Genomic DNA, 27,975 nt, shown 5'->3' with positions numbered 1-27,975 from the left:
AACACGTGTGCTGTTACGCAAATGTTTCAAAGGTTGAGTCAGTACACTACACGCTTCGGGAACAAAATGTTATTGTGCGCCTAGTTGACAGGCTGACAGACTTGTATTAGAAGCGAAGACTCTAGAAGACTAGAACGGTAAGTAATACACCAGATACTACTACCAATATGTTATTTTTATGGTATTTCATCATTGGATTAATTCATCTGAGTGTTTTTCTCCAATACTCGGCTATATCGTAATGTGAGACATCGTCTGGGATTTGGGGGGGGGGGGGATGTTTTGATCTCAGTAGCAGCTGTTATGCTTATACATTACTAACTGGAGCATCTTATCAGCTGCATGCTGCATGTTCTGTTCTGTTGAGATCTTCTGTCTCCCTTTCTACTACCGCACAATGAAAAAGAATATAATGAAACAACATTATACATTCCCTTGACCTCCTGTTCACTACTAGCGTGTGTTGTCACATAGTTTGATCATAGAAGCAGTCAGACAAGTTGCTGTTTTGGTACATTTCTCATCTCATTTGCTTACTTCAATTGCAACTTTAAATACACATTTTCTTCTATACAAGTGTCGTATCTTTCTTAACAGGGGTCCGTGGATTATTACCTTATTTTCCTAATCACAAAATGAGTTGCGATTCCCAGGCAAAGTCCTTCTTTATTCAAACAAGGCATCTCCCATAGTTACATCAGGTTACAAGCATCAAGCCTTCGATCCCCTTCCAGGCAGAGAGCCTGGTGGCTACCAGTTTCCCTCAATTCTAACTCCTGATTCTAACTGTGTCTTTATACAAATATAACATGCAGTGGGTGTCACCTTTGTCCCTGTGTGTGTGTGTGTGTGTGTGTGTGTGTGTGTGTGTGTGTGTCAGGGGAAGTCAAAGACCCCCACTGTGACAGACACTGTAGTAATAAAATGCATAGAGACAAACTGTAGCCTCCTACCCTAAATAATGGCTCTGATCAACCAGGATGGCCCCAGGTGGCATCCTGAGTGATAAAAGATGTTCAAACAGACCCTGTACAATTATGACTAAGCATGTAGTTATGAATATGCTATATGATTCATAATTCACCACACAAGCTTTCATAATTTGCAGTTTTCAGGAAAGTTTTGAAGAATACAAGGAAAATAGGTCAGATATTGAAATGGCCAACGACATTAGAGCTATGGACCAGAGCTAAGGATACGGAATGGTAATATGTGAGGTTAAAATAGCAGCAGATATAGCATAACATGTTGTGCACTGCAGCAAGTATCAGAATGACAACTTGTGTCATTATTTACAAACAAGATCGTCAAAATATAGGACTAAGGACTAAGGTTTTGATTGAAAACACTTCAAGAAGATGCTACACACAGTAGTAAAGTAAGTAAGTAGAAGTCTTCAAGGGACAAGAAGGTGGCCGGCTGGCCGCACACACTGGTAGCCAAAGTGCCAATACTTGTTACAATATTTATAGGATGCAGACAGAGTATAGAAACCAACATTTCAGCAGTTAACTGCCTTGTTCCTTCTTCAGGTTCCTTCCAACACCATCTAGCCCCTGCCTTCTTCCTTCTTCAGGGTATATATACCAGTATACCCTGAAGAAGGCAGTTAACTGCTGAAACATTTGTTTCTATACTACAATTTCAAGTACAAAGCTACACATTACTGTGTTTGGGACTGGGAGACTGATTGCAAGAGATTGGATTGGAGAGGGTACGTTCACATTTGCTTTGCAATTACTGTTTGTATTGTAATTTATTCACAGACCATGTCATTACGCTACAGAAAAGAAAAGGACAAGAATTTTACAGCATTGCACAGCACAAAGGGAAAAAACAAGTTCAACTAGTTCAACTATTTAGCATGTTTACCTGGATTGAATAGTATTATATATATAACGGAGAACAATGGCACAGCACATAATCATTTGCATGAATGGGCCAAATCATCTACCATGTGACTGGTCAGAGAAATGTACCAAAGCAACTGAGAAAAACTATAAATAAGATGAACTGTTTTACTACCATAGAGTTATTGGTTGGTGTTTGTTATGCTCTTGAACAACAGTTATTAGGTTATTACAGCATGATCAGTCCCGGCGTCATGGAGAGGGGGCTTGCCCCCTCAACTGGACGGTCTAGCCCCCTCAGTCAAGACTGGCTGTTAAAAAAAAAATCACACCTGTGTGAACTGAGTGGTGCAAGGTCTTATATAGCCTGATCAGCTGTGGTCTGACGTAATGTAATGTCATTGACCATGGTAACCATGCTCACCTGTGCACGGACAGGTATGTGTACAGGTACACAAACATACAGACAAAGCTGGTTGTTGGAGGGGTTTGCACCACTCAAAAACCTCATGGTACTTTTTCATTTCAGTGTCAAGCCTTCCTCAGCGCGTTAAGAAAGTGGTGACCGTGACAGTGCTGTTGTGTCTACTAGAAGGGACTGATAGACAGAAATTCGTGTGTGTGTGTGTGTGTGTGTGTGTGTGTGTGTGTGTGTGTGTGTGTGTGTGTGTGTGTGTGTGTGTGTGTGTGTGTGTGTGTGTGTGTGTGTGTGTGTGTGTGCGTGCGTGCGTGCGTGCGTGCGTGCGTGCGTGCGTGCGTGCGTGCGTGCGTGCGTGCGTGCGTGCGTGCGTGCGTGCGTGCGTGCGTGCGTGCGTGCGTGCGTGCGTGCGTGCGTGCGTGCGTGCGTGCGTGCGTGCGTGCGTGCGTGCGTGCGTGCGTGCGTGCGTGCGTGCGTGCGTGCGTGCGTGCGTGCGTGCGTGCGTGCGTGCGTGCGTGCGTGCGTGCGTGCGTGCGTGCGTGCGTGCGTGCGTGCGTGCGTGCGTGCGTGCGTGCGTGCGTGCGTGCGTGCGTGCACGCGCGCGCCTTTCTTTTTCCGTCTGTGCCAGTCTGCTGTCATGAGTGTGTGACACCTTATGCAGGTGCTGCTGTCGTCATCAGTATGAGTGGTGTTGCACTAGCCATTGTGATAGTGGTAGTGTTCTTCTTGGCCCTGCACCTCCTCCACCGATATGGAGACTTCCACAAGCAGCCAAGCATGGTCCTGTTTGGCACCCTGCTCAGCTGGTACCTGTGCTTCCTCATTGTCTTCATCCTGCCACTGGATGTCAGCTCGGTATGAAGCTGTTCAACCTACTTGCTGTGTGTGTGCGTGTGCGCGTGCGCGTGCGTGTGCGTGTGCGTACTTTATAAGTATTAACCTTTTGCCCCGGTAAGTTAAAGGGATATTTCACTTTAAAAAAAACCTTTGGTCATTTCATCATCTTCTCAGGCTTATGTGAACACCCCAGACAGTTTTTAATTCTTATGTGAACACCCCAGACAGTTTTTAATTCTTATGTGAACACCCCAGACAGTTTTTAATTCTTATGTGAACACCCCAGACAGTTTTTATGTTGCTTGATTCAGTGTTTAGACATTTGATATTAATTTTAGCTGCCCCGCCCCCTTCCTATATAACCCATTATAAATTCAAACTATATGATAGATTCATCGAAAACACCCAACCTTGTTTCTGTTGACTGATACGGTCCTTCCAATACGTGAGGGGGCCGTGCTTTTTCATTTACTGTTTTCATTTATTTTTAATATAAGTTTGTATTATTTAGTCTCCTCTGTCGCGCTAAGTGGTCTGCCACATTTTCCAAAATAATTATTAAAAATAAATGAAAACAGTAAATGAAAATCCATGGCCCCTCACGTATCAGAAGGACACTATCAGTCACCATAAAAAAGTCGGTGTTTTCGATGAATCTATCATGGTTAAAATGGAGTTTGAAGTTACAATGAGTTTGTATAGGAAGGGAGTGGGGCAGCTAAAATTAATATCAAATATCTAAATACTGAATCAAGCAACTTAAAAACTGTCTGGGGTGTTCACATAAGCCTGAGTAGATGATGAAATGACCAAACGTTTTTTTGAAGGTGAAATATCCCTTTAACAGTCATGTCCTGTACATTGTAAAATCCTGGGGGTTAATTTAAGTGTGTTAAACGGGTAGTCTGTCAGACTTGTATTGTGAGCTTTGTTGTGATTTTTAGTTAAAAAATAACTGCAGCAGGTTTTTACTACTGTGTGTGTGTGTGTGTGTGTGTGTGTGTGTGTGTGTGTGTGTGTGTGTGTGTGTGTGTGTGTGTGCGTCTGCGTGCGTGCGTGCGTCTCCTTTTTGTAGACCATCTACAATCAATGTAAGTTAGACAATGCAGAGAAGCCCACTAATCGGACAAACTCCACCTCATCTACTTATCCATCCCTCAGGTAAAAGCAACAGATCTTTACGTTCTATTAATTTATGCTTCAGTTTCAAGATCTACAATTATGACTTGTGCTATCTAGCGAAATACATTATTATAGTGTCTACAGTTTTATTCAACAGAGGGCTTTGGGTGCACCTGCTACCTGTCTAACCCAGAGGTTGTCAAAATGTTCATGTCAACGACCTGCAACTTAAAATGGCTTTGGCCACGGACTCCCATCTGAAAAGATTTCATGAAAGATTTCTTTGAAAATAGCAGATCTACAAGCTCACACCTCTACATTCACAGTAGTACAGATAAGGGTGTTGACAGAACAAATGGTGTTGGAATGTGGAAATTAAACCGATACTTTTAGCAAAGAGTTGAGAGAATTGAAGCTTTCAGCTTCTTACAAACAGACCAGCAGTACTTCAATACTTCAACTTTACAGTGATGCAAATAACCTGCATCTTGCATCCTTGGAGACTCACTAAATTGAGAAAGGACGCAATCATGTCACCCTCCGGGGGTCCTTGGATGCAATACTGTACTCAGTACTGTACTTTTTTGCTGCACACACGCAGCAAATGTCGTCGCGATTGGGACTCGAACCCGCGACCTCAGTACTATACTATAACGTTGTTGAAGTAGGACTCATAAAATGTCTCTTGGACCGATCTAAAAAACCACCCCTGGGTCCTGGCCTACCCATTACATTGAAAACCTATTTACATCACTTAAATCTGTGCCATAATACAGTAATGGTAAACAGGTGAGATGTATAATACCTATAATGTATCTAGAATGATAAGCCTGCACGTACTGTATGAGCCAGCAGTTTAATACATAATTAGATTTCTATCTCTCCTGTATAACTTTTGAACCATTTATAGTTTACTATGAAAACCTGCAAAACATGTCAGTGACGCTAAATTTAACCTGTCAGTCAGTCCAGTCCGTCCGTCAGTCACACCTCATGACATGCTCCATATATGGCCAATACAGAATTGCAGTATCTCAAGACACTGCCCCCGCTGCCACCCTTAGATCTCCATATATGGATGGCCAATACAGAATGAATTCCATATGTTGATCTGACCTCATCAAACCCTGTACACTCAAGACACTTCCCCCGCTGCCAGATAGCAGTATATTTCATGGCCAGACCTCATCAAACCCTGTACACTCAAGACACTGCCCTTGCTGCCATTCTGCCATTCCATATGTTGATCTGACCTCATCAAACCCTGTACACTCAAGACACGCTCCATATACTGTATGGCCAGTACAGAATTCATTCATTCATTCAGTTGATCTGACCCCCCATGCCAAAGCTCCAGTGCTCGCCCAGCAGTCTGCCGTCACCCAGGCGGATGCATGCACGCGACCTCGCCCTCAGGCGTCTTACTGGTAAACTATTATGACATTTATCGCTGTGTACATGTGTGTGTGTGCGTGCCTGTTTTATGTGTATGCATTTCAGTGCACAGAAGGTATGTGAAGAGCCATGGAGCTACATCCCAGATGGCATCCTACCTGTGTTCTGGAGAGTTGTCTACTGGACTTCCCAGTGTCTCACCTGGTGAGATTACAATAATGCCAATCATTCACAGAATAGGTTGTTTCTCAGTCACCATCAAAACTATCAGTGGTAACAAGTACAAGGGTTAGAGGCAGCCAAAGTTGGATGTGTAATATCTCTTTAAGAGATGAATTTTCAGTTTCTGGCATATATCTATTAAAGGGTAATTTATACTTGGTCGACCGACAAAATTGTGTCAGTGCCCCCCAACAGTATTGCATTTGTTGTATGTACCAATGCATTTTCAGTTGAAAATACGCTGTTGTTTTCTTCCAACTTGGCCGAGCGTCCATATGCATACAACTGGCTGTGATTGTGGGAGGAAAGCTTATGGGACAAGATAATTTCCATGACGACTAAATTGGGAGAAAAAAGTATATGGGAAAGTTATTGGCAACTCTAAATGAAGAGAAACAAAGATTTTTGTGTTGCAACACAGTCATTCGATGAAGTGTAACTGTAAATTGACCTTAATTCTGACTCATACTCTCTCTTTTAATCCCTCTTTGGTGTTTGTGTGGTAATGGTGCACGAAAGGCTCCTGTTGCCCTTCATGCAGTCATATGCACGCTCAGGGGCCTTTTCAATCGTCGGAAAGATCAAAACAGCTCTGATAGAAAATGCCATCTACTATGGCACCTACCTCCTCATCTTCATCTCTCTCCTCATCTATGTGGCCAGTCACCCACAGTGGCAACTCACCTGGTAAGTATACCATACATACAGCAATATTCCCAACAGTCCTTGCATGTAAAGAAATAGCTACAGTGCAATAGAAAGCACCATGAACATAAACAAGTGAGACTTTTATGATGGCTAAATCTAGCATTACTGAAGATAAGTCATGTAGCCATGGGTGGAGTACCTCCATGGTTTACTTTTATAGCTCAGATTGCCCTCTATAATCACCTGTCTATCTTATGAGGCAGCCGGACGAACGGTTTGCGGAGCGGTCTTGATACCGGAAGGTCGCCAGTTCGAATCCCCGTACCGGCACGTTAAAAATTACCACCGCTGAAGTGCCCTTGAGCAAGGCATTGAACCCCAACCATGAAATGTTCTATGAGCAGGGCGTGGCTGTAAACAAGCATCTCGAGCTTAGTCCACTTACCATGGGTAAACAAAGAACTTTGCTTTGCTTTACAGTATCTGCTGGCTTGGTCTTTCCTGGTGCTTGTTTCGTGTTCCGTTTATATTTTGTAAGTTGAGATATCCACTTCGAATCTAGTGTCCCTATTTTGGGCATGTTATTAGGCGAAGACGATAAAGAAATTGCCAACCTTTAAGAAATAAAATAAAATAGCAGATCTATAAACTCACAATACTGTATGTCATATTGTGAGCATGTAGATACAGCATTCTTCCTGTGACACAGTTGTAAGACAAGGTTTTTAGTGCTTCCTGGCTGCCACACATCAAGAAATTGTTTGTCAGGTCTGATTTATTGAAGGTTAAATCAGGGGTTCCCAAACTTTTTTGGCCCAGGTACCCCCTTAGCCAGGGGGTCTGGCTATGCGTCGCGGACCCCACTTTGGGAACCACTGGGTTAAATAATACATATTGCAACCTATAGTTCTGTAACCTGACTCCGCCAGCAAGCGTCTTCCATCTTCACTTTAACACATTTGCTTCAATGCACGGTTGATGTTTTAAATTTGACTAGGAGGGAGCTTCAGACCATTGGCATCACGGCTGCCAACACATGGGGCCTCTTCCTGCTTGTGCTGTTGCTAGGCTATGGCCTGGTGGAGATCCCGCGTTCCTATTGGCTCTCGTCTAGCCATGCTTATCTGCTGGCCAAGACATACTTCAAGGCAGGCAAGATGACCACTGAGAAGGTAGACGCTGAGGAGAACTTGGTAGATGTTATGGAGGTGAGAGAACAGCAACGTGTGTTTGTAGGACTGTCATGCATTAACTACAATATTTTACTGCTGCCATCAGTATTAACTCACCTTCACAATATATTACTAACCTGTGAAGTCAAACCATAGTACATACATTACAACAAAATAAGCAAATAAATAATTAACCAAACCAAAATTAATTGGTTTTCTCAGGAAGTGGCAACTGTCCATGAAACCGTTAAATACAACAACCCTCTCAGGAGGTGTGTTGACAGCATTTTGAAAAAGGTGAGGACATAAAACCTTTAAACACCACTTTGCAAGCTTGTACTATATCCCTATATCACCTGCTGTAAAATCCAGAGTATTCAACGTAAATTCAATTAAATGTTTACCTTAACACTTCATTTCAGTGTCCCACTGAGTACCAGGAGCAGATGGGGAGGGATGTAGAGAGTTGTGAGGGCAGCAGTGATGGGGAAAACCAGCGCAACATTCTTCCATCCAAGTGGAGCCTAGTGAAGCTTCATAAACAAGTATCTATAATTTATATCAAATATATGTGTCATTTTAGAAATGGGAAAACAGACAAATTAAATTAAAGGTATTATGCAGCCACTGGAATGACTACATTGGCCCATGTTATTACTTAAACTCTGAAAGTGGACGTATGGGTCCATTTGCTTAGTGTACATATGTGCACTAAGCACTGAGTTACAAATGCATCAGTTAACCCAAAAACCCATTCATATCAAAATATTTAGTTCCAGGGACCCCCAGAAGCAAAGATTTGAGTAAAAAAAAAAGATATACATATATATTCAAAGATTTGTACAAATTGTCATGATTTAAGAAATATTGCAGATCTATTTTTGAATAAATAATGAATAATAATACTTTTTAGCTCAAATATAAAAAGACGGATGCTTTCCCAGTTTTAATGGGTTAAAAGCATTCTACTGTATATTTCAGGTGATCTCTGCAGTGCAAAGGCAGAGTCAGACTCAGGTCCAGTGGTCCATCCTGTTGGGCCAGGCCTTTCATCTAGAAGATGTGGCCAAGAGCCAGAGCAGCCCAGCCCACCAGTTCATCCACAGCTTCAGCTCTCAACAGTACAACAGCTGGCTCCACAGGTTCATCTACACTTCTACTGTAGGTGAGTTCAGCATATCGGCCGTAACATCTAGAATCGGTGGTTTAGGACTCTCCAAAATAAGCGATGGACCCAAAAATCTGGCATCGATCGGCTCTTGCAAAAACGTAATGTAATCCAGCCACAGCAACAAGTAGAACAAGACTGTACTCTGTGCAGACAGTGCATACCTTCACCTATGAGATGCATGGTGTGCTATTTCCACCTAGTGCTATTTTGATATGACATTTGTCATTTTTACATCACTTGACTGTGACCTTGACCTGTGAACATATTGACCCACTTCTTAGCTAATGGTCAGAGAAGCAGAGACAAACTGTGTGTGTGTGTGTGTGTGTGTGTGTGTGTGTGTGTGTGTGTGTGTGTGTGTGTGTGTGTGTGTGTGTGTGTGTGTGTGTGTGTGTGTGTGTGTGTGTGTGTGTGTGTGTGTGTGTGTGTGTGTGTGTGTGTGCGTGTGTGTGCGCCTGCGTGTGTGCGTGTGTGCGCCTGCGTGTGTGTGTGTGCGCCTGCGTGCGTGCCCAGAGTGGTACTGGGAGTGTGTGCTGAGACAGTGGTTCTACAGGTTACTGGCGTTGTTTCTGTGTCTCCTCTCCGTGGCGGTGGTGTGGTCAGAGTGTACCTTCTTCAGCACACATCCTGTCCTGTCTCTCTTCGCCGTGTTCATCCAACTGGCCGAGAAGCAGTACAACTATATTTGTATTGAGGTAAACTCATACATGGACACACGTATAAACACAGACACGCGTGCGCATGTGCGCGCACACACACACACACACACACACACACACACACACACACACACACACACACACACACACACACAGTTCCAGCTTTGATCACTACGGTCGGTGGCTTCAACGTTGCCCAGCAGGAGATCACAAACAAGCAGTAGAAGATGACAGGCAGAACCACAAAGGGCTGTTCTTCATGGGTGCGGTCCAAAAGCTGAAGTGCATGGCTACCTTAATCATGAAACCATTTTCAGCCCTGCGCAGCAGCGCAGGTTCTACTCTAGTTACACGGATCTTGTTGTACTTTCTGTAATGGAGCCGATCTGTTCTGTTGCTGTTTTCTGGATCTAAACCAAACAGTTTTTGAAGCCAGATGTAAAATGATTCATTACATCACTAAACAAAAAACAAATGCCTGTGTACCTAGGCTATTGCATCATAAACTTTTTAAAATTGTGTAATAACAAAATATGGGCATGGTACCTGTTTTGGTACCTGTCTTTAACATACACTTGCCACCTCTTTATGGCTGTTGTGGTGTTTCCTCCCCACCAGATGGCGTGCTTCGTCAGCATCTTCTTCCTTTGTGTGTGTGTGTACTCTACTGTCTTCAGAATCAGAGTATTCAACTACTATTACCTGGTGCCACACCATCAGACTGATGCTTACAGCTTGCAGTTCAGTGGGATGTGAGTCTACGTCATTTTTATTTATTTTTTTATTTTAGGATGTAGTGGGGCATAATGATTCAGAAATTAATTAAAAAACCAACTGTTTTTAAGTTTGCCAGTGATACCGCATCAGAGACAGTTTTGAGGAGTTAAATTAGATGATTGATGTCGTAATAGGTGATGATCCGGAGTGCTGCTGGACTAGCGGTTAAGCAATTAAGTTTGATGTCCAAACCTTTGCTGCATGTAACTCCCAGGCAAAAAAAAGAAGAAAAAAAACAATAATATATAATAATATGCGAACATCCAGCAAAAATAACAGATCTCAGAAGCTGATATTCAATTATTTTTAAATCTATTAAGCAACTACTGAAGACATCTCACCAATATTTGAAGTTACATCACGGTAAGGTAACTAACTACACAACCCAAACTTTTTCCAATATTTAATTGCTTTAAGTTTAAACCTGCTATGCTTTTTCTTCTACCTCAGGTTGTTTTGCCGTTTGACCCCTCCTTTGTGTCTTAACTTCCTGGGTCTGATCCACATGGACTCAGCTATTTCACACCAAGACAGAATCCAGACCTCCTATACCTCAGTGGGTGACTATTACTAATGACACACACACACACGCAAGCGCACACGCACACATATTCACAATCTCACGCAACCTCCCCCCACTACAGTAAAATCCTCAGTGTTAATTAATTTATTTTATATTTATTGCAAATGCATTGAGCCCTAACTATGGAAGCCAGGCAGAACAGTGCAGTTAGCTGTCTAACGTGCAGTTAGCTGCCTAACGTGTGTGTGTGTGTGTCAGCCTGCCACAACAGCGCTTCGTTGTCTAACTACTAACGTGTGTGTACTACACAGAGCTGTCTAACGTGTGTGTGTATGTGTGTGTGTCTGTGTCAGACTGCCATAACAGCGCTTCGTTGTCTAACTAACGTGTATGTACCACACATAGCTCTCTCTGTGTGTGTTATTGCAATTTACGAGCTGCGTCCGCTTCCCGCGTTTGCGTGTCTTACTTGTTAATTTATTTGTAACTCAGAGTTAAATGAACCCAGGATTTTACTGTGTACCATCTTCTGTGTAGACCAGATTGATCAGGAAACTACATCTCTCATGGTTCTTTTCTCTCTCTGTCAGATCATGGGCTCCATGCGTCTGCTGTCCTTCATATCTGATGGTTTCTACATCTACTACCCCATGATGATATTGCTGCTCTGTTTGGCCACATACTACAGGTCAATCAGTCTAACATTCGTTTCAGTGTAGTTTAACAGGTCCATTTCGTTTCATTTGTACACGTGTCTGAATACACAGAAGATGAATATCATAGTACAGCAATATCATTTTAGTTTAGAACAAATATACAACAATAAAACAGGAGCAGTTTGAACTCCCACACATCAGGTGGGAACTGGCAGCCATGATGAATAAATAACCCAAATACTGCCCACATCAGCAGCCAATATGTAGGCTATTGGGTAGGTATTAGAAATACTACTGACATGACATCTTGTAAAAACACAGATAAATAAGATCATAATATAAGGAATTCCCACTTGGTCAGGGGAGATATTGTGTGCTTTTGAGCTTTTAGGCAGTAGTAACTGACACCGGATACTGAAATGTCTCAACGCAAGAGTAAGGGAAACCACCACCAACCACTGCAGATCTACTGTATTTATATTGTATAACACACTTTACCATACAGATTGATTCAAATAGCATTTTATTTGTTACAATACGTTCTGGATTTCAGCTTTAACACAATGTAACAATATGTGTAACAGTGTTTTTTTGTGTGTGTCTAGCCTTGGCTCACGCTGTTTGAACCTCCTGGGCTTCCATCAGTATATCACAGATGATGACTTGACCTCTGATCTAGTTGATGAGGGCAGGGAACTGATCAGAAGAGGTTATTCATTCATTGTTCCTTTATTCTGGTCACTTGATTTATTTGCAATACATTTCAGAGGCCATCAGTTCATTAACATGTAATAATAACTCAATATGTGTGCTTCTCTGTGTAGAGAGAAAAAAACAACAGAGGACAGAGGATGGCGAGAATCGTAATTGGGTTAGAACAATTTGTTATAATTTTTAACCTTTGAGTAACGTTTACCAAACATTTTCAACTTAAATAAATTATATAATATATAATAATAAATATAATACAAATAAATATTTTTCTCTGTAGAATTTGACTGTGTAGATTCACTAGTGTATTCAATTGTGCGTGCGTATGTTTGTGTTTCAGGGCTGGAGGGAGCGATATGGGCATCAGGGACTTGTAGGCCGTACCAAAAATGGTTACTCCCAGTTAAAGGACGACTGCCCTTCCACAAATATCAATTCAAATGGTAACGTGTGTGTGTGTGTGTGTGTGTGTGTGTGTGTGTGTGTGTGTGTGTGTGTGTGTGTGTGTGTGTGTGTGTGTGTGTGTGTGTGTGTGTGTGTGTGTGTGTGTGTGTGTGTGTGTGTGTGTGTGTGTGTGTGTGTGTGTGTGCAGCGGTGGCCGAACGGTTTGCGGAGCGGTCTTGTTATCGGAAGGTCGCCAGTTCGTATCCCCGGACCGGCACGTTAAAATTACCACCGCTGAAGTGCCCTTGAGCAAGGCATTGAACCCCTACCATGAAATGTGAGCTTAGTCCATTCACCCTGGGTAAACAAAGAACTTTACTTTGCTTTGCGCGTGTGTGTGTGTGTGAGTGTGTGTGTGTGTGTGTGTGTGTGTGTGTGTGTGTGTGGGTGTGTGTGTGTGTGTGTGTGTGTGTGACTGTGTGTGTGTGTGTGTGTGTGTGTGTGCTACTGCCCAAGGGATGCTAAGTCTTACAATATCTCAGATTGGGTTACTTTGGCTCATTCACTGCCCTTTGAATTCATCACCACCTCTTACAAATTCCTCTTCCATTGCACCAGCATAGCAGGTTGAATACAGCCCCAGGTATCCCACACGGGTAATATACAACATATCACTTCACTCTTGGAAAAAGAGCTCAGTTCTTACAAGGTTTCATCCAGGGCCTCTCTACTACAGTAGAAAACAAATGTATTCATAGCAACTGTGCTCAGTTTTTCTTATGTACAGTGCAGTGTGTAATCAGTGAGGATAATTATGGTGTTTTCTTCCAAAATGTGTGCGTGCTAACCTGACACCGCCAGATGGAAGAGGCTTGCTTCACATTTATTTCACTTGTGAACTTGTGAACTCGATACCGCCCCATCTGGCGGAGTCAGGTTATATGCGTGTTGGATCTGTATGTTTTAAGTATCTGTATGTTTTCAGTAATGCGGGCGTAACACAAAACTCATGTTGCTTTTGGCACAGAAAGTAAATGTGTAATATAAGTACTAAGTGCTGCAACTATCGATGAACCTTTTAGCGATTATTCTAACGATTACTTTTTCGATTAATTGAATAATCGAGAAGCTGTGTGTGCCTGTGTCAGCAGCCCAGTGTTCTTGGAGGGAGCGAGAAGAGAGGGAGCAGAATACAGCTCTGCTGCAGGGCACCCAGCCTGTGAACTACAGTGGTGAAGAAAACCTCAGTGGTTCCCCTGCCAAACGGTATGTTCATGTTCACTCGTATACCACTCTCTCATATACAAAAATAATAATAATAAATAAATAAAAATCGCAACACAGAATGAGCATTGTAATTCTTAAAGACTACCTCTGTATGCATCTCTTTCTCAGGTACACGGGAGGACGTTCCCCATCTCTTACTGCACCCCGGACTGGTATCTTTGATGATGTTTGAAAGATGAGATAAGATATTCTACTCTCAGTGGTAGAAGTTGAGAAGAAGAAAGGATGATGTCTCAAGAAATAATAAGGACGGCCATCGCTGAATGTGTAGAGAGGCCACAGAAAACAGAAACAGAAGGTCCCTGGGTCATCCACCAGCCCTGGTCTATGTGTCCAAGTGTCCCTGTCTCCTGAGCAAGACACTTGATCCGTAACTGCCCCCGGTGCTGCATTACTAGCACTTGCACACTGCTCCTAATAGGATGGGCTAAAAGCAGAGGTATGTGCATGTGCAAATGGTCCCTACTCCCAAAGGAGTGGGGACCATAGTTGTATTATTATAAGATAATGTATCTGAGTGCCAAAACAGAAGAGGATATGAAAGACCAAGTGACAATTGATTGAAGCGAACATATTGACTGTTGGATTTCACATCTCAGGGATATTGTGGGTGTCGGGTGACTATACTGCGACTGGATTAGAACCACTTTAATTTAAGGGCGTATTTGTAATGGTAACATTATTTTTTGATTAGACCATATCGATGGGTGGGTAGTATTGTATTGCCACACGTATCGAGATCTCCGTCTGCTGATACATCTGATGCTGTCTATTCAATCTAGGGGCAAGAACAGCTACAAAAACGCTTGGCAAGAAATCTACACCTAGATCCCCTTTCCACCGGTTGGTTCCCAATGGGAACCGGTTCACTTCTTTTTGGTTCTTAGTCCATGAGCCAGAGCTCCAAAATTAGTGGGAAAAACTAGACCTATATTAAATTGTTATATTAAATTAATATTGATCAATAGTAAGTTATCATGTAAATGAATACATGATAACCCTTCCACAGTAGTAGCTTTTTCATATTTTCAATTATTTTGCATATTTTCATACATAATGCCTCCTTTTACATATTTAAAAATGTAAAATGTGTAATACAATAAATCATTGTCTTCGTGTAAGTACTCAAGTTTCATGGTGATAACAATCTAATATAGGTATGGTTTTGCCCACTCAATTCAGAATTAGCTCCAATTTTGGAGCTCTGGCTCATGGACTAAGAACCAAAAAGAACTGAACCGGTTCCCATTGGGAACCAACCATGGAAAAGGGGCCCTAGTGCTTTGAAACCCATTCCTTATTCTGTCCTAATACGAAGGACTGCCCTAAAGTCTTTTCATTGGTAGTGCTGTTATCTTTCCAAATTGCTTCCACCCAGTTCAAGCCCCTCCACCGAATCTAGATGTTTGCCGGAGATCTGGCTACGAGACTAGGGGGACAAAATATTGTTTTCATTTGAAATGTAGCTGTATGCTACAGCTGTTTGATATCCGAAAATCTTGTGGGTGAAGAGAAATGATAATGCACATCCTTCTCTTAAAGAGGATATAAGCAAACAATCTTTTGTTATATTAACAAAATATATGTTAAGTATTTAATAAAATAACCTTTGTTGATAAACAACAATTTTTTCATAGTTTTTTGGACCTTTGTCGAAATATGTTATAGGCCAAGGCCTATAGATACGCATCCCAGACTGATGCTGCCCCCTTCTACATATCACACACACACACACACACACACACACACACACACACACACACACACACACACACACACACACACACACACACACACACACACACACACACACACACACACACACACACACACACACACACACACACTTATTTCCCATTCATAGTAAACCAGTGGCAGGCACTGAAACCTGCCTACAAAATAAGTGCCATGTTGACTGAATGTAAGCACATCAATAATACTAATACAAATGATAATGTATTGTTGTAATAGATTGATTTGAATGCATTGTCTCAACGCAGAAGATCCTAGAGCGGATACGGAAACGTGTGCATAGTGGAATTAACGGATGCGCTTCTGACTGAGCAGTTGGTTCCTGAACATACTCCTTCCCAGTTCCCACCCACAGGCGCGCGCACACACGCACGCGCGCACACACACACACACACACACACACACACACACACACAGTCCTTCGCCGTCCGTCCACCCAGTTACAGACAGTCAGACACAACAGTCAACAACGGACTAGCGGAATCAGATCAGATTGCCTGGCTGGCATCGATTCATTAAAATGGGTACGAGATAATTTCACATCGTCCCGTTATTGTTGGAGAACGTGGCAACTTGCATTCCGACTGACGGCGTTTAACGTCCCATCATCTGGAAACGACATTGGGGACATTTAGAAGAGCATCGGGTAAGTGATGTTTGCTAGCCTGTTAGCATAGTAACGTTAACGTTAGCTTGCTAGGAGCTCATTTAACCCGTTTCGAACCTGGCAGGCTGCAGTAAAACAACAGCATCAGCATCAATCATCATCATCATCATCATCATCATCGGTATTGTTGAACATTTTCTCCCGTGTGTTACACAGCGATTACTTATTCATTAGGTGATTTATTTGTATTTATAAATATGATTATATGACTGTTTAATCATATACAGCCAATGTGTACACCGGGCAATGCAGCTTCCTGTACACATATTGCATTTCAAACAACCTAGCTACTGGACCAGAGCAAGAAGCCGAGTTTAATACGGTTTGATCATATACTCCTGCAGTCCTGCTAAAGCTTTGCCTGTCTTGCCTGCAATTATGGACTGTGATTTGATCAGACATAGACTGTAAAGTGGATTTGATTCCCTGAAGCATAGCTTTGAGGTGGACGTGTCAGTTGATGTCAAACCAACACAATGCGCGTGTGTGCGTGCATCTGCATCATGCACCTAAACATGCACCATTCAATGCAATAATAATGCAACCACACACCCTGATGACTTGCAGAATTGTTTTCCCTTACTAGACGGGAGAGTTGGTTTATGTTATTAAGTAACTAAGTAAGACAATAGACAAGTAAAATCCCCCAGTGGCAGACAGTGATCCGTAAATGTATAATGTAAGTTCCTACCGTGGTCTCCCTCCTTCACGGGAGAGAGACCGGTCCATTTCTACTGCTCTTCCAAGACATGCTTGCCTTGACCTGGGAAGACATTGCAGCATGTATGAGCTTCAGGCAGTACTAACTACATACATGTCAAGTTGTCAACCAGACACCGGGGTCTAGATTTCTCAATGGAAGAGTAGGGGACTCGGGGAGAGAGAGAGACCACCTCCAACCATTAACTTGTCAAAAGTTCTCACAACACACTCTTATACAGATTGGTTAAAATAACTGGTATTCATTCCAGATTGCAGCAATGGGCCCTTGTACAATGTCAGAGTACAAGCGGTGTGACTGCAGGTTTATTTAACATGACACCATTGTTAAAGTACACTTAAAACAGGTGCATGACAACAATAGAGCCACATATTAATATTACGGGGTTGCACTTCCACAAAAATGCGTTGTAAAATAAAAAAAATCTAGAATCATTCTACTAAACTTTAGAATCTATATTTGTGTATGGGTAAATGACAAAAAAAAATCTATGTCCCCTCTCAGTAACACGAATTATTGATTCAACATTGCTGGCATGTGAAGTTTGACCAGTGTTGTTATGATTGACCCAATACATTCATGTGTTGAGTAATTACTTTCATCTGCGTAAGCAGTGAGCACATACTTGGCACCATGCCAATCAAATACTTTCTGTTTTTGTTCATGGCTCATATCTTCTGGTCATGTCATGTGTAATAAACATGTGTCACCCTTAGTTAGAGGGAGACTTATGGACCACATGGTTGGGCAACTAAAATCACAAGTGTAAAGATGAGCACAACTTTGTTTTGTCATCCAAAAAATCCTTACGTTTGACTACTTTTCATGCAATCCTGCAGAAAATATGTAAAGTTTTAGCAAGCAATTCTTTATTTTAACACATTCAGTGCCATGGGACAAACGCATCATTATCACTGAATCTGCAATTTCCTTTTATATGAGCTCTGTTTTGATGAAGCCGTTTTTCAGCTGTTTGTTGGCTCATGGCTTTGGAATAATCTCAATGTATTACAGTAGACTTGGAACTGACTAGGGTGTGTGTCTCTTAGGCCAAACACGTGCTGAGTGTACTCTCACTGTTGACAGAGACACATTGTGTGCACATCTTTTGCCAGGTGCTGGGCGTCAAGGCATCAAAGCAAATATCAAGGAGAACAGGAAGGAACATCCACACACTTGTTTCTAGAGCTCCATAGACTTACGTTAATTTATTGGCAAAAAGCCGCAGCGTTTCTACCGTTAGGTCTTCATCAGGCAAAATATCTCACTGTTGAACATGGTTTCTCAAAGCCACTGATGTATCCTGTTAGCATGGACAGACTGGCTAGTTAAAAAAAAAAAAAAAAGATAAGCCAGCAGACTTGCAGATAAACGTTATTGAAAAAAGACGAAGTTGAAGTTGACCCAAATCCTGGTTGCGTGTTCTCTTCTCAGTAGGTACTGCAGGCAGCCATGGGTGGGCTGGGGAATGGCCGTCGCGGTGGCAGGTCTCCTCCCCTGATGATTGGTGCCTTGATCGCCTGTATACTGGTACTGGGCTTTAATTACTGGGTGTCCAGCTCCCGCAACCTGGAACTACAGGTACTGTGTGTGTGTGCGTGTGTTTGTGCGCGTGTGCGCCGGTCTGTAATTGAGTGATTGTTTATTTTCTTTACTTACCGTGGTTAGACTATAGTTCAGTTGTGTGTAGACTACTAGACTGTGTACCTTTTCAATGCAAAGGGTTGTTTTGGTTTGGCATTCCGCTTGATTCTATGTGCATGTAACACTATTGATACAGGAGAGGAACTGAGGAAGGGCTTTTCAGAAATGTAGGTTAGGAAAAGGGCACTACACGATTGCATACACACACACACACACACACACACACACACACACACACACACACACACACACACACACACACACACACACACACACACACACACACACACACACACACACACACACACACACTCACTTATTCTGTTTTTGTAGATTTCTTTAGTTCACTTTGGGTGCATTGTCACATTTGTCAGCATGTGAACTTGTTTTGCAATTAAGATTCAAGGTTTGTGTTTGTCCCATCCCATGTCACCCAGACCAAGTTGTATGCACTGGAGGGTCAGGTGCGGCGCACTGCAGCAGAGCGAGGTGCCGTGGAGATGAAGAAGAATGAGTTCCAGGATGAGATCCAGAGGCAGAAGGACCAAATCGTCCGCATAGAGAACCTCTACAAGAGGCAGTTGGAGGGAGTCCAGAACACATGCAGCCAAGACAAGGTACTTGTGTGTGTGTGCGTGCGTGCGTGCATGTGGTGTCATGTAGTCTCAATATTTCCAGAACAATCATTATCCCCACAATCCAACACATGCTAAATGTTTAGCTGTGTGCTCTAAGGTTTCCACTGACTGAATGATGAACTTGTTATTGACTTATTATTATTCTACAAAAGCAGTATGTCCTTGATACACCTCAACCAGTTGAACAGCTAGCTGTGTGTGTGTGTGTGTGTGTGTGTGTGTGTGTGTGTGTGTGTGTGTGTGTGTGTGTGTGTGTGTGTGTGTGTGTGTGTGTGTGTGTGTGTGTGTGTGTGTGTGTGTGTGTGTGTGTGTGTGTGTGTGTGTGTGTGTGTGTGTGTGTGTGTGTGTGTGTGTGTGTGTGTGTGATACCATATCAGCATGCATGACAAAGGCCATCTGTTAAAAGCCTGTTGTGTCCCACTCCCAGATAGCAGACAATAGAATATTGACAAATAACTGTGGTTTGCTTTCAGGGCAGCTTGCAGCTGAACATTTCCTCCAGTACCAAAACAACACAGGAACTAAAAGGTAAGAGTTTACTCTTATTTTGTAGCTTCATTTATTTAAATTCATAACAAATGGATACAACACATTTTTCAAGTCATGTTGAATTATGCACAGTGGTCTCATAATACAAAAGTGCTGATCCACAAAAATGGTGTGTGTGTGTGTGTGTGTGTGTGTGTGTGTGTGTGTGTGTGTGTGTGTGTGTGTGTGTGTGTGTGTGTGTGTGTGTGTGTGTGTGTGTGTGTGTGTGTGTGTGTGTGTGTGTGTGTGTGTGTGTGTGTGTGTGTGTGTGTGTGTGTGTGTGTGTGTGTGTGTGTGTAGGTCAGTTGAGCGAGCTGAACAATGACTTGGGGAAGCTTCAGAGGGAGCAACAGAGTTGCCAAGCCAACCTCAACACCCTAAACAAGAAACTGACTTATGACATGTAAGAAACACCTATCCCTTTTTGACATTTTATTGACACAGAAGTCGGGTTCAAATTATATTTAAAGTATATTTAGTGGTTGAAAAGTATACATATTACTTTGCCATGCTCCTCTTTAAATACTATACCCCTCTCAGACAGATATATCTTTGTTTGTACATTACATGAGAATATACCTTTCTGTGTAGGACACAGTGCAACACTCAGATCCTGTCTCAGAAGGAGCTGTGTGATGAGAAGCTTGCAGCTATTCAGAAGAAGAAGATGGAGAAACTTATCCCTGCCCCTGCTGTGTCTTCTCAGGTCAGACAACCTTTTCCTGTCACACTGACACATTGTAATCATGTCCAATTATAGTGAATGAAGTAACTAATGTTGACTCCACACACAGCAGGTTAACACAGCTCCCACGCTAAAGGAGGAGGGGAAAAATAAAGATGAGGGCCTAGGGAAGGCGGGACTTGACGAAACCAAGACGACCCCTGTCTTAGGCCACATTCCTGAACTATCCCAGCCTAAAGCCAATGACCTACCAGAACTCCTGACCAATGAGATCACAATGGATAAAGGTAATGGCAATGGAGAGGCCTTAATGTCTCAACCTGTTGACATACTGTACATGGCACTTAAAGGGATAGAACAAACCTGAGCAATCATTCCCTACAGGCCATGCATGGGAGCTGCAAATTAACTTGTTTGCCATATTCAAATTGTATGGGGGAGAAAAAAGGCTGCTGGCTGCTGGATTTGTGTTCTTTGTGTTGTTATTTCTACTTCACAATCTGAAGTACCACTAACCCCACTAATTCAGGTGTGGGCAACATTTTTGGGCTGATCACCCAATATGAGACTGAATACCACCATGGCTTTTACGTTTTATTGTTATAGACAGTTAATTTGAATAATACAAACGTAGAATAAGCCAGTAATTTAACAATGAAACCTAAACAAAGAATGAGTCAGTAATTTAATATGAATAATAAAGGTAAGAACATTTCTGATTATATGGGTTGAGAGAAATGTTTCATGAGCCTCAAACAACGATGGCTTGTTTTCTTCCTCACCTAAATGGCTCAATCTAATCACCTGGTAGATCAAAACGAGGTGGTTGCCCAATGCCCACCCCTCTACAACACAATTAGAAGAAAAAATAGAAAGACACAGTTACATATTCAGCCTCATTAGCTTCTCTCTCTTCGTCTTTGTAAAAAAAAAAAGGATGGAAGGAACAAAAAAAATCACATGCTTTCATACACTATTAAAGGCATTACCTTTACCACAAATGTATATATCCATGTTTCTTGGGGTGTGTCTGCATGCACTCTCATCTTTAAGTTAACCATTAGCCACCAGAATTAATTAATTAATTCACCTCGTACTGCCAGGATACATCCCTTATTTCGAAGAGCCGAAACCTGCAACCGGATGTTACAAATGTTACTTACACTGTGTGTGGTGTCGGATCCATATCCGGCCTCCCACTCGGCGATGAGAATGGATTACCGTGTCCGCGACCATTACAGCGTTGGCTACGGGCCATCAAATAAAGCTTGTTTTGACCAGCAATGCCATCTGGGACAAGGAATTGGAGATAAAGGCGATCGAAAGAAACAGATACAGTGGGCAGTCCACTGTACAGTCCGCGCAGCGTTCAAGATTGTGCGCTCCATTGCTTTTGATATCATCACCTTGCAACCCAATGCTAATGAGTAGCATTACGACTTGATCGACCATAAGCACTATAAAAGACCAATTGGCATAGATCTACGCCAATGGCGCTGGGTCAGATTAATACAATTGGCGTAGATCTACGCCAAAGGTGAGGAATGGGTTAAGGTGCATAAAGAGATGCAAGAGTGCTGTTGCCAGCATGTGTTTGACTGCTCTTTTTTTCAGCATGTGTTTGAGCATTATTTTGTGCTTTGCCTCTTCCTGTAATATTGCTTAGCACTGGACACCCCAGCAGTCCTGCTCCTGCCCTCCTTAAAGGAGCTGTCCAAGCCAGAGTCTGTTCCCTCGGCCGCAGTAGTGAAACAAGACACCCTGCAGCCTCTAGAGGGCACTGTGGGGACAGAGGGAGATGGCACAGCTGACAGCAAACTGCACAAGAACCTGACAGAGGATAAAGAGGTGGAGGTGATGGATGCTCATGGAGAAAAGACACAGATAGAAGGTATCATTTCAACTTTCTAAAGCTTGAGAAATTAAACCTACTAGTACTTTTTATGTAGTTTAACATGGGCATCCCAGACAGTTATAGGTTGAAAACATATCTAAAATAAAATGGCAGATGTAGATGCTCACAATGCGTTGTATCATATAAATTCTTTCAGAGCTAAAGTTTTTAAATCAAATCTTTGCTTCTGGGGGGTGTCCCTGGAACAACACTTTTTCAGATGGGGGTCGGCGGCCAAATACATATGTTTGGGGTCCTTGACATGAAACATAGAAACACAAGGTTTTTCAGAAAACTGTTTTTAGAATATGTATAAGGCTTTGTATGGGCTTACCCCAACTCATGTAAAGCGGTGGTTCTCAAAGTGTAGTCCGGGGACCCCTGCAACTTTCAAAGAAATATACGTATCGGACATATTTCTTTTAGTGAAAATGGGGAATATTTTGGAAACAACTCAAATCTTAAAATGCACTGCAAAGGACCTGGTTTGAGTAACATTCATTTAACAGGGGATGACAGGGGCATCAGCACTACTGGCCACCACTAGAGGGGGCTGTGAGGTGACATATACTGTTTGCTTAATTTGCTTATACCACTTTTGGACAAAATCAGCTGTCAGTAAAGGGAATTAAATGTTGGCCTACCACTTGGAATTGGGGAGGGCCCTACGCATGATAGTTTTAAGACCTATCTCAAACAATGGCTGAAGGCAAACCATAACCATTTTTAAGCTTGCATGTTGTACAATTTGGTATCTTGTTTTTTCTATATATTTCTATAGTTGTATTTGCATAATGTCATTTGTAATTTTTTATGTGACAGCCTGGGTACTATGGATGTAAATGATCAACAAATTGAATAACCACTTAAGCTTTATTATGTCATGCTGCTGTCATGCAAAAATAGTGAAAATAGCCGACGTGATAGATCTTCTATTGATTCGTTCTTATCTGTTACACCCCTACTGTTGTCTGTAGAGATGGACCCTGGCATGGAGGACATGCTGTTTGGCCAGGGGAAGGCAGATGAGACCCCTGGCGGCACCAAGGACGAGGAGCCAGAGGACTATGACGGAGATGAGCATATAGTGGACGGAGGAGACTCTGAGAAACCACAAAATCAGGAGAATATAGGTGAGTTTGGATTTACTTGAGGGTGTGTGTGTGTGTGTGTGTGTGTGTGTGTGTGTGTGTGTGTGTGTGTGTGTGTGTGTGTGTGTGTGTGTGTGTGTGTGTGTGTGTGTGTGTGTGTGTGTGTGTGTGTGTGTGTGTGTGTGTGTGTGTGCTCGCATGTGAGTGTTGGAGAGAAAGATCTAGAGAGACTATTAGAGACATCCTTGAATTCGTGCTGAGATGAAAAATGTCACTTTGTTAAATACACTCACATCTGACATTTTTCTGTTCCCTGCTTTTTCCCTTGTTTGGGATATGGGATTAGTTTTTTATTTCAAGGTAGGGACTAGACATTTATTGACTAATGTCAGGAAGTACAAGCATTGTAATTCCAACATTGGTGTGAGTGTGCACGGGGGTGTTTACAAGGGTGTGCATGTTATGAGAATAATTGCATGTTGCTGCTTTATGTATCAAAATATGTCTGTTTGATGTTGTACAGTAAAAAATGGTTGTCCTGTCATAGATGAACAGATGTATGTGTGTATTTGATGTTATTGACAGTTTTCTAGTCATGATGCTGAGTGTGTGTTTGTCTGTCTGTCTGTTTGATAGACAAGGACATGGAGGAGGCGCTTGCTGACTATAATGGAGATGATGAGAATGAAGGAGAATTTGAGGCAGACAAACAAGCAGCGCTTGCTCAGATCTAAGGTAGACACACACAATAAATCTCTCTTGGTTTCACCCTTTCATAAAATGGGGAGGCCCTTTTTTGTAATAAAAACATAATTTCCTGATTGCTTGATGATCAATTATCAGAATTAAAAAAGTGTTAAAAATTACTCAAATTTGTTTTTAGGGCTGTTGAAGACTTGGGGAACGAGTCTCGCAATACACACTATTCACAGATGCACGCTGAACCAGGAACTATTCAGGACTTCTGCACAACTACATAGTGCGATTGAATACAGCCATATGTAATGAACACAAACACACAGGAACAATCTGGCCACAAGTAGGGAGAATTTCAAAGTCAAGTCCATCCTCCCGTGGTCTTCTAGAAGAACAGCAACATCTCACATTTTGCCTTAAATTACTCCTGGGCCTCATATTCATAAAGTGTGTCAAAGGAGGGATGCTGATCCGTGGCCAAGTCTCATTTACATAATGGCTGAATCGGGCTTGGTGAAGCTGTGGTACAAAGTGGAAGGGGTATGTTGCCAGGCATACGTATTGCTGCTCCTTTACAGTGTTGAGAAACATACCGAAAGGTTTTGTTGAGCAGCCCATTGCATTTCAAAGCAGAACGTGTTAGAATGATTTGAGAATGTGAATGACCATGGATTAGTCACCCCAGTGTATCAATGAACTTGTGAGTACTGGCCCTGGTCTGCTGTAGTGAATGTGCTGTGTTGTTGATGGTGAGATAGGCTGAGAACTGATGTAAAAAATACAACATTTATTGACTAGGAAAAGTGATATGGAAAATATGAACCTAGGTCATCCACATAAAATACAGTCTACTAAATTAAATAATAAATAATGTATTACTTTTTATTTTGTATTTTACAGAATTCCTTTTTGTTTCAAGAGCAAAACATCTGAATAAGTGTCTGCTATGCCATCAAAGCAAATAACCAACCTTTTAGCCATGGCCATTATTGTGCATAACATTTTTGTTTTTGGCCACTCATCAATCATTTTAATACTGAGAGAAATAATCCGTTAACAATTGTTGTATAAAATGGTAACATTTCTGATGGTGTCACATCTTAAATGTTATCTTAAAAGACTTACGTACAAATAGGTTGTGAAACAACAGCACAATCTGAAATGGTAAAGAATAGCAATGGTTTTGAAATGGTGATGTTTAGAATTGCTTCATGGAGTTGTCAGCCTTGTTCTGAAGGACACCCTCTTGTAGAAGGTCAAGATTAAAACCAGGAGTTTTAACTTATTTAATCAGTAGATGTGTGTTGTTTTCTTTCCTATTGTGTTTTCATCAGGGCTTTTTTGATCAAGTATAAAAGAATGTTTGATTGTGAATGTGCTCAAGTCACAGGTTGATCATGAATTGGCATTTAGGTTTGTTTTTTTAGTTTGTTGGATGATGATTTCTGCAAAGTACAAGATCATCATGTGTAGCACAGCTGAACATATAGAATGAAATTAGATGAGATAAATTGTAATCTAACCAGTCTGAGATGAATACTCCATTGTGTTGAAAAGTGACGTGTGTCAGCTTTTGTTTATTTGATTTCCTTGTACACTGTACAATCCTGAGTGTTAATTTAACTGTGGGAGTGTACACATGGTGGTTACATTTGTACACTCTGGCATACAAATACAGTACATGGGGTCCGTTGGGTTATATTTTGTGTACGCTGAGTACCAAATGGATGAGAGTCCATTTGGTTATATTTGTACACTCTCAGAGGTAAATGAACACTCAGGATGTAACTGTTTCTAGGTCCAACTGCACTTAAGTTGTTTCTTGAACACCATTTTAACGATGTAATGGTTTTGGTTTTTGTAGATGCAGTCTACAAAGTCAGCACTGTGGGTTAGTGTCCAATCCATCATGAAGCAAAGCTTGCATACTGTATACCCACTGCTTATCATGGAATCAACTTTGTCTGTCTGTTTTGTGCAGCTGTGTACACACTATCTGCTGTAAATCAAATTGGAGAGAACATTTATGATGATTTTATTTTATTTTTTTGTACATGAGGTTCTTTTTTATTGCTGTTGAAACTGATATTTTTTGTTTTTTCTGAACCAATAGTGAAGAAATTTGTGAAATGTTCAAGTGATCACAGGCTTTTCTTTTTCACTCCGTCACTCACTTTGGAAGTGAGTGACAGGGATGATGAATAAAAAAGGTTTTATTACCAATATGTGGTACATTGCCATGTGATATGCCTTTGTGCTTTCCCATAACTGCACACTTGCACATAAAGTACATTTTAGCACACATACTCCTCACTGTCAGTGTCACCACTCCCCTCCCAGGCCTGTTCGGACATGAGGGGTGATTATCTGTGCTTATGTTATCAAAGTTTTCGCATGACAATGCGTCCATATTTGACTATTCACTTCACCCTCAGATGATAACAGGACCATAACGGGTAGCTGATGCAGCTATGTGTTCCTGAAATATCTCAGTTAAAATGCAAATATGGTGTATAGACACATCAGCTACACTACAGTGTTCTCTGCCATAATTATTATTATTGTTTTTGGCAGGGAGAGAAGATACTGTATTTTGCACAACATATTTCCGTTTCAAAATGTTAAAGGTGTTAATTTGCTGAAAGTGTTATGCTTATTAAAATTGTTTTGTAAGAATTGTAGTGAAGATAGCACATCTTTCTACAACTATCCCAAACTACACATACTCAAGTAAATGCACTTTGTTACTGTCCACTCCTGCCTATAACTTTGTACCACATTTAACTAAACTCACTGAGATATCTCAAGGAATAATGTTGCCTTTTTCTTTGAGATAACACAAGTCAGGGCAGTTATAAAATAAGATGCTAAAGCTCACAGCTGAATTGATCAAGACTGGACCATGATGAAGACCTGTATTGCTCTTCTTTTCTTCTCTGCTGGTGAGGTTTTCACAGCTTTGAAAAGTGTAAAATGTTCGAATGAATGAACAAATTAATTTTTATTTGCGTGTCCTGCCACCATTTTGGCCCATTCCATATGGGATTATAGGACAAATTAAGAATTACACACATACACCTGCACATCCAAAAAGACCCATGGGAGGTGCAAGTCTAGTTAGCAGGCATAGACTTCAAAAAGGGAAAAAACCTTCCAAGGAAGGGGCTGCACACTCCGGGGAACAGAGACGGACAACTTACTGCATCAACTTATTTATTAGCAGTGCTAATAAATAAGTTGATGCAGTAAGTTGTGTGTGTGTATATATATATATGCATCTGTACTTTTAAACATTTGCATAGATTTGTCATTGTATTTATTTTGTATTCTTCTTTCAAATGTTCTTTCCAAGTGTGAACCTATGAATAAATAATTGTGGCTGCTGCCCATTTGATTCCACACAGACTGAGAAGCTATACTTTCTAAATGAAATGTCATTTATCCAGTGTGCTCTTCTTTGTCTGCCTATCAGTTGCGGCAGCATCAGACAGTATTGAAAAGAGAATTCTTGGAGGTGTGGGATGTAAAGGAGCGAGACAGTACTACGTCCATGTGGAACGTGTCAAAAATGACTTCTGTGGAGGCTCTCTGCTCAACACCCAATGGGTGGACGATAAGAAATATGGAGGGTGTATCTAGCTTTTTTCACATTCAGTTGTATCTAATTACCTGTCCTGGCTGTAGGTTTCACTTGTGGGCAGAAATGGACCTGTGTATGAGTTTCATTTATTCACTTTCAGAGATACTTCTTTCTAGAGAAGTTTGTACTGAATCCAATCCAAATACGGTAATATTCCTTCACAAAGAATAGTAAAGAGAAAACGTAC

General features: G+C 41.6%; 2 protein-coding genes across 7 annotated transcripts; both read left to right on the top strand.

Moving 5' to 3' along the window:
* The first annotated feature begins 16 nt into the window (after positions 1-16).
* LOC306933197 (G-protein coupled receptor-associated protein LMBRD2B-like) lies at positions 17-14,936 on the top strand. Of its 3 annotated transcripts, none has more exons than XM_079515319.1 (18): positions 17-137; positions 2,897-3,123; positions 4,181-4,266; positions 5,728-5,826; positions 6,364-6,531; positions 7,490-7,700; positions 7,887-7,961; positions 8,087-8,209; positions 8,646-8,829; positions 9,349-9,530; positions 10,113-10,246; positions 10,722-10,827; positions 11,385-11,482; positions 12,056-12,159; positions 12,275-12,321; positions 12,502-12,604; positions 13,697-13,811; positions 13,941-14,936. In XM_079515319.1, exons 2-18 carry the CDS (start codon positions 2,950-2,952, stop codon positions 14,002-14,004), a joined length of 2,073 nt encoding a protein of 690 aa, XP_079371445.1. In that variant the 5' UTR covers positions 17-137; positions 2,897-2,949; the 3' UTR covers positions 14,005-14,936. The 3 variants fall into 3 exon arrangements, with proteins under 3 accessions (XP_079371445.1, XP_079371443.1, XP_079371444.1); XM_079515317.1 differs by having other exon boundaries at positions 13,694-13,811; XM_079515318.1 differs by having other exon boundaries at positions 65-137; positions 2,930-3,123; positions 13,694-13,811.
* Positions 14,937-15,987: 1,051 nt separating this feature from the next.
* On the top strand, positions 15,988-26,900 carry golm1 (golgi membrane protein 1). 4 transcript variants are annotated; one of them, XM_079515324.1, is made up of 11 exons: positions 15,988-16,230; positions 18,410-18,553; positions 19,054-19,233; positions 19,728-19,782; positions 20,083-20,185; positions 20,374-20,488; positions 20,577-20,754; positions 22,134-22,358; positions 23,339-23,494; positions 24,089-24,187; positions 24,336-26,900. In XM_079515324.1, exons 2-10 carry the CDS (start codon positions 18,425-18,427, stop codon positions 24,184-24,186), a joined length of 1,239 nt encoding a protein of 412 aa, XP_079371450.1. In that variant the 5' UTR covers positions 15,988-16,230; positions 18,410-18,424; the 3' UTR covers position 24,187; positions 24,336-26,900. The 4 variants fall into 4 exon arrangements, with proteins under 4 accessions (XP_079371450.1, XP_079371452.1, XP_079371451.1 ...); XM_079515326.1 differs by having other exon boundaries at positions 18,407-18,553; positions 22,152-22,358; XM_079515325.1 differs by having other exon boundaries at positions 18,407-18,553; positions 20,580-20,754; positions 24,336-26,380.
* The last annotated feature ends 1,075 nt before the right edge of the window (positions 26,901-27,975 follow it).

The sequence above is a fragment of the Electrona antarctica genome, assembly GCF_951216825.1.
Source record: "Electrona antarctica genome assembly, chromosome: 12".
In the NCBI taxonomy this organism is placed as follows: domain Eukaryota; kingdom Metazoa; phylum Chordata; class Actinopteri; order Myctophiformes; family Myctophidae; genus Electrona; species Electrona antarctica.
The sequence above is the reverse complement of the archived record's forward strand: the minus strand, read 5'-3'. Positions and strand labels throughout refer to the sequence as shown.

What these genes read in the sequence shown, in the direction of transcription:
- LOC306933197 (XM_079515317.1), top strand. Translation starts at nt 2,950, where the DNA reads ATGAGTGGTGTTGCACTAGCCATTGTGATAGTGGTAGTGTTCTTCTTG. An exon ending in TGCCACTGGATGTCAGCTCG is followed by an intron (nt 3,124 to 4,180) that starts GTATGAAGCTGT and finishes TCCTTTTTGTAG; the next exon opens with ACCATCTACAATCAATGTAA. An exon ending in TTGACAGCATTTTGAAAAAG is followed by an intron (nt 7,962 to 8,086) that starts GTGAGGACATAA and finishes ACTTCATTTCAG; the next exon opens with TGTCCCACTGAGTACCAGGA.
- golm1 (XM_079515324.1), top strand. Translation starts at nt 18,425, where the DNA reads ATGGGTGGGCTGGGGAATGGCCGTCGCGGTGGCAGGTCTCCTCCCCTG. An exon ending in CCCGCAACCTGGAACTACAG is followed by an intron (nt 18,554 to 19,053) that starts GTACTGTGTGTG and finishes CATGTCACCCAG; the next exon opens with ACCAAGTTGTATGCACTGGA. An exon ending in AACAACACAGGAACTAAAAG is followed by an intron (nt 19,783 to 20,082) that starts GTAAGAGTTTAC and finishes GTGTGTGTGTAG; the next exon opens with GTCAGTTGAGCGAGCTGAAC.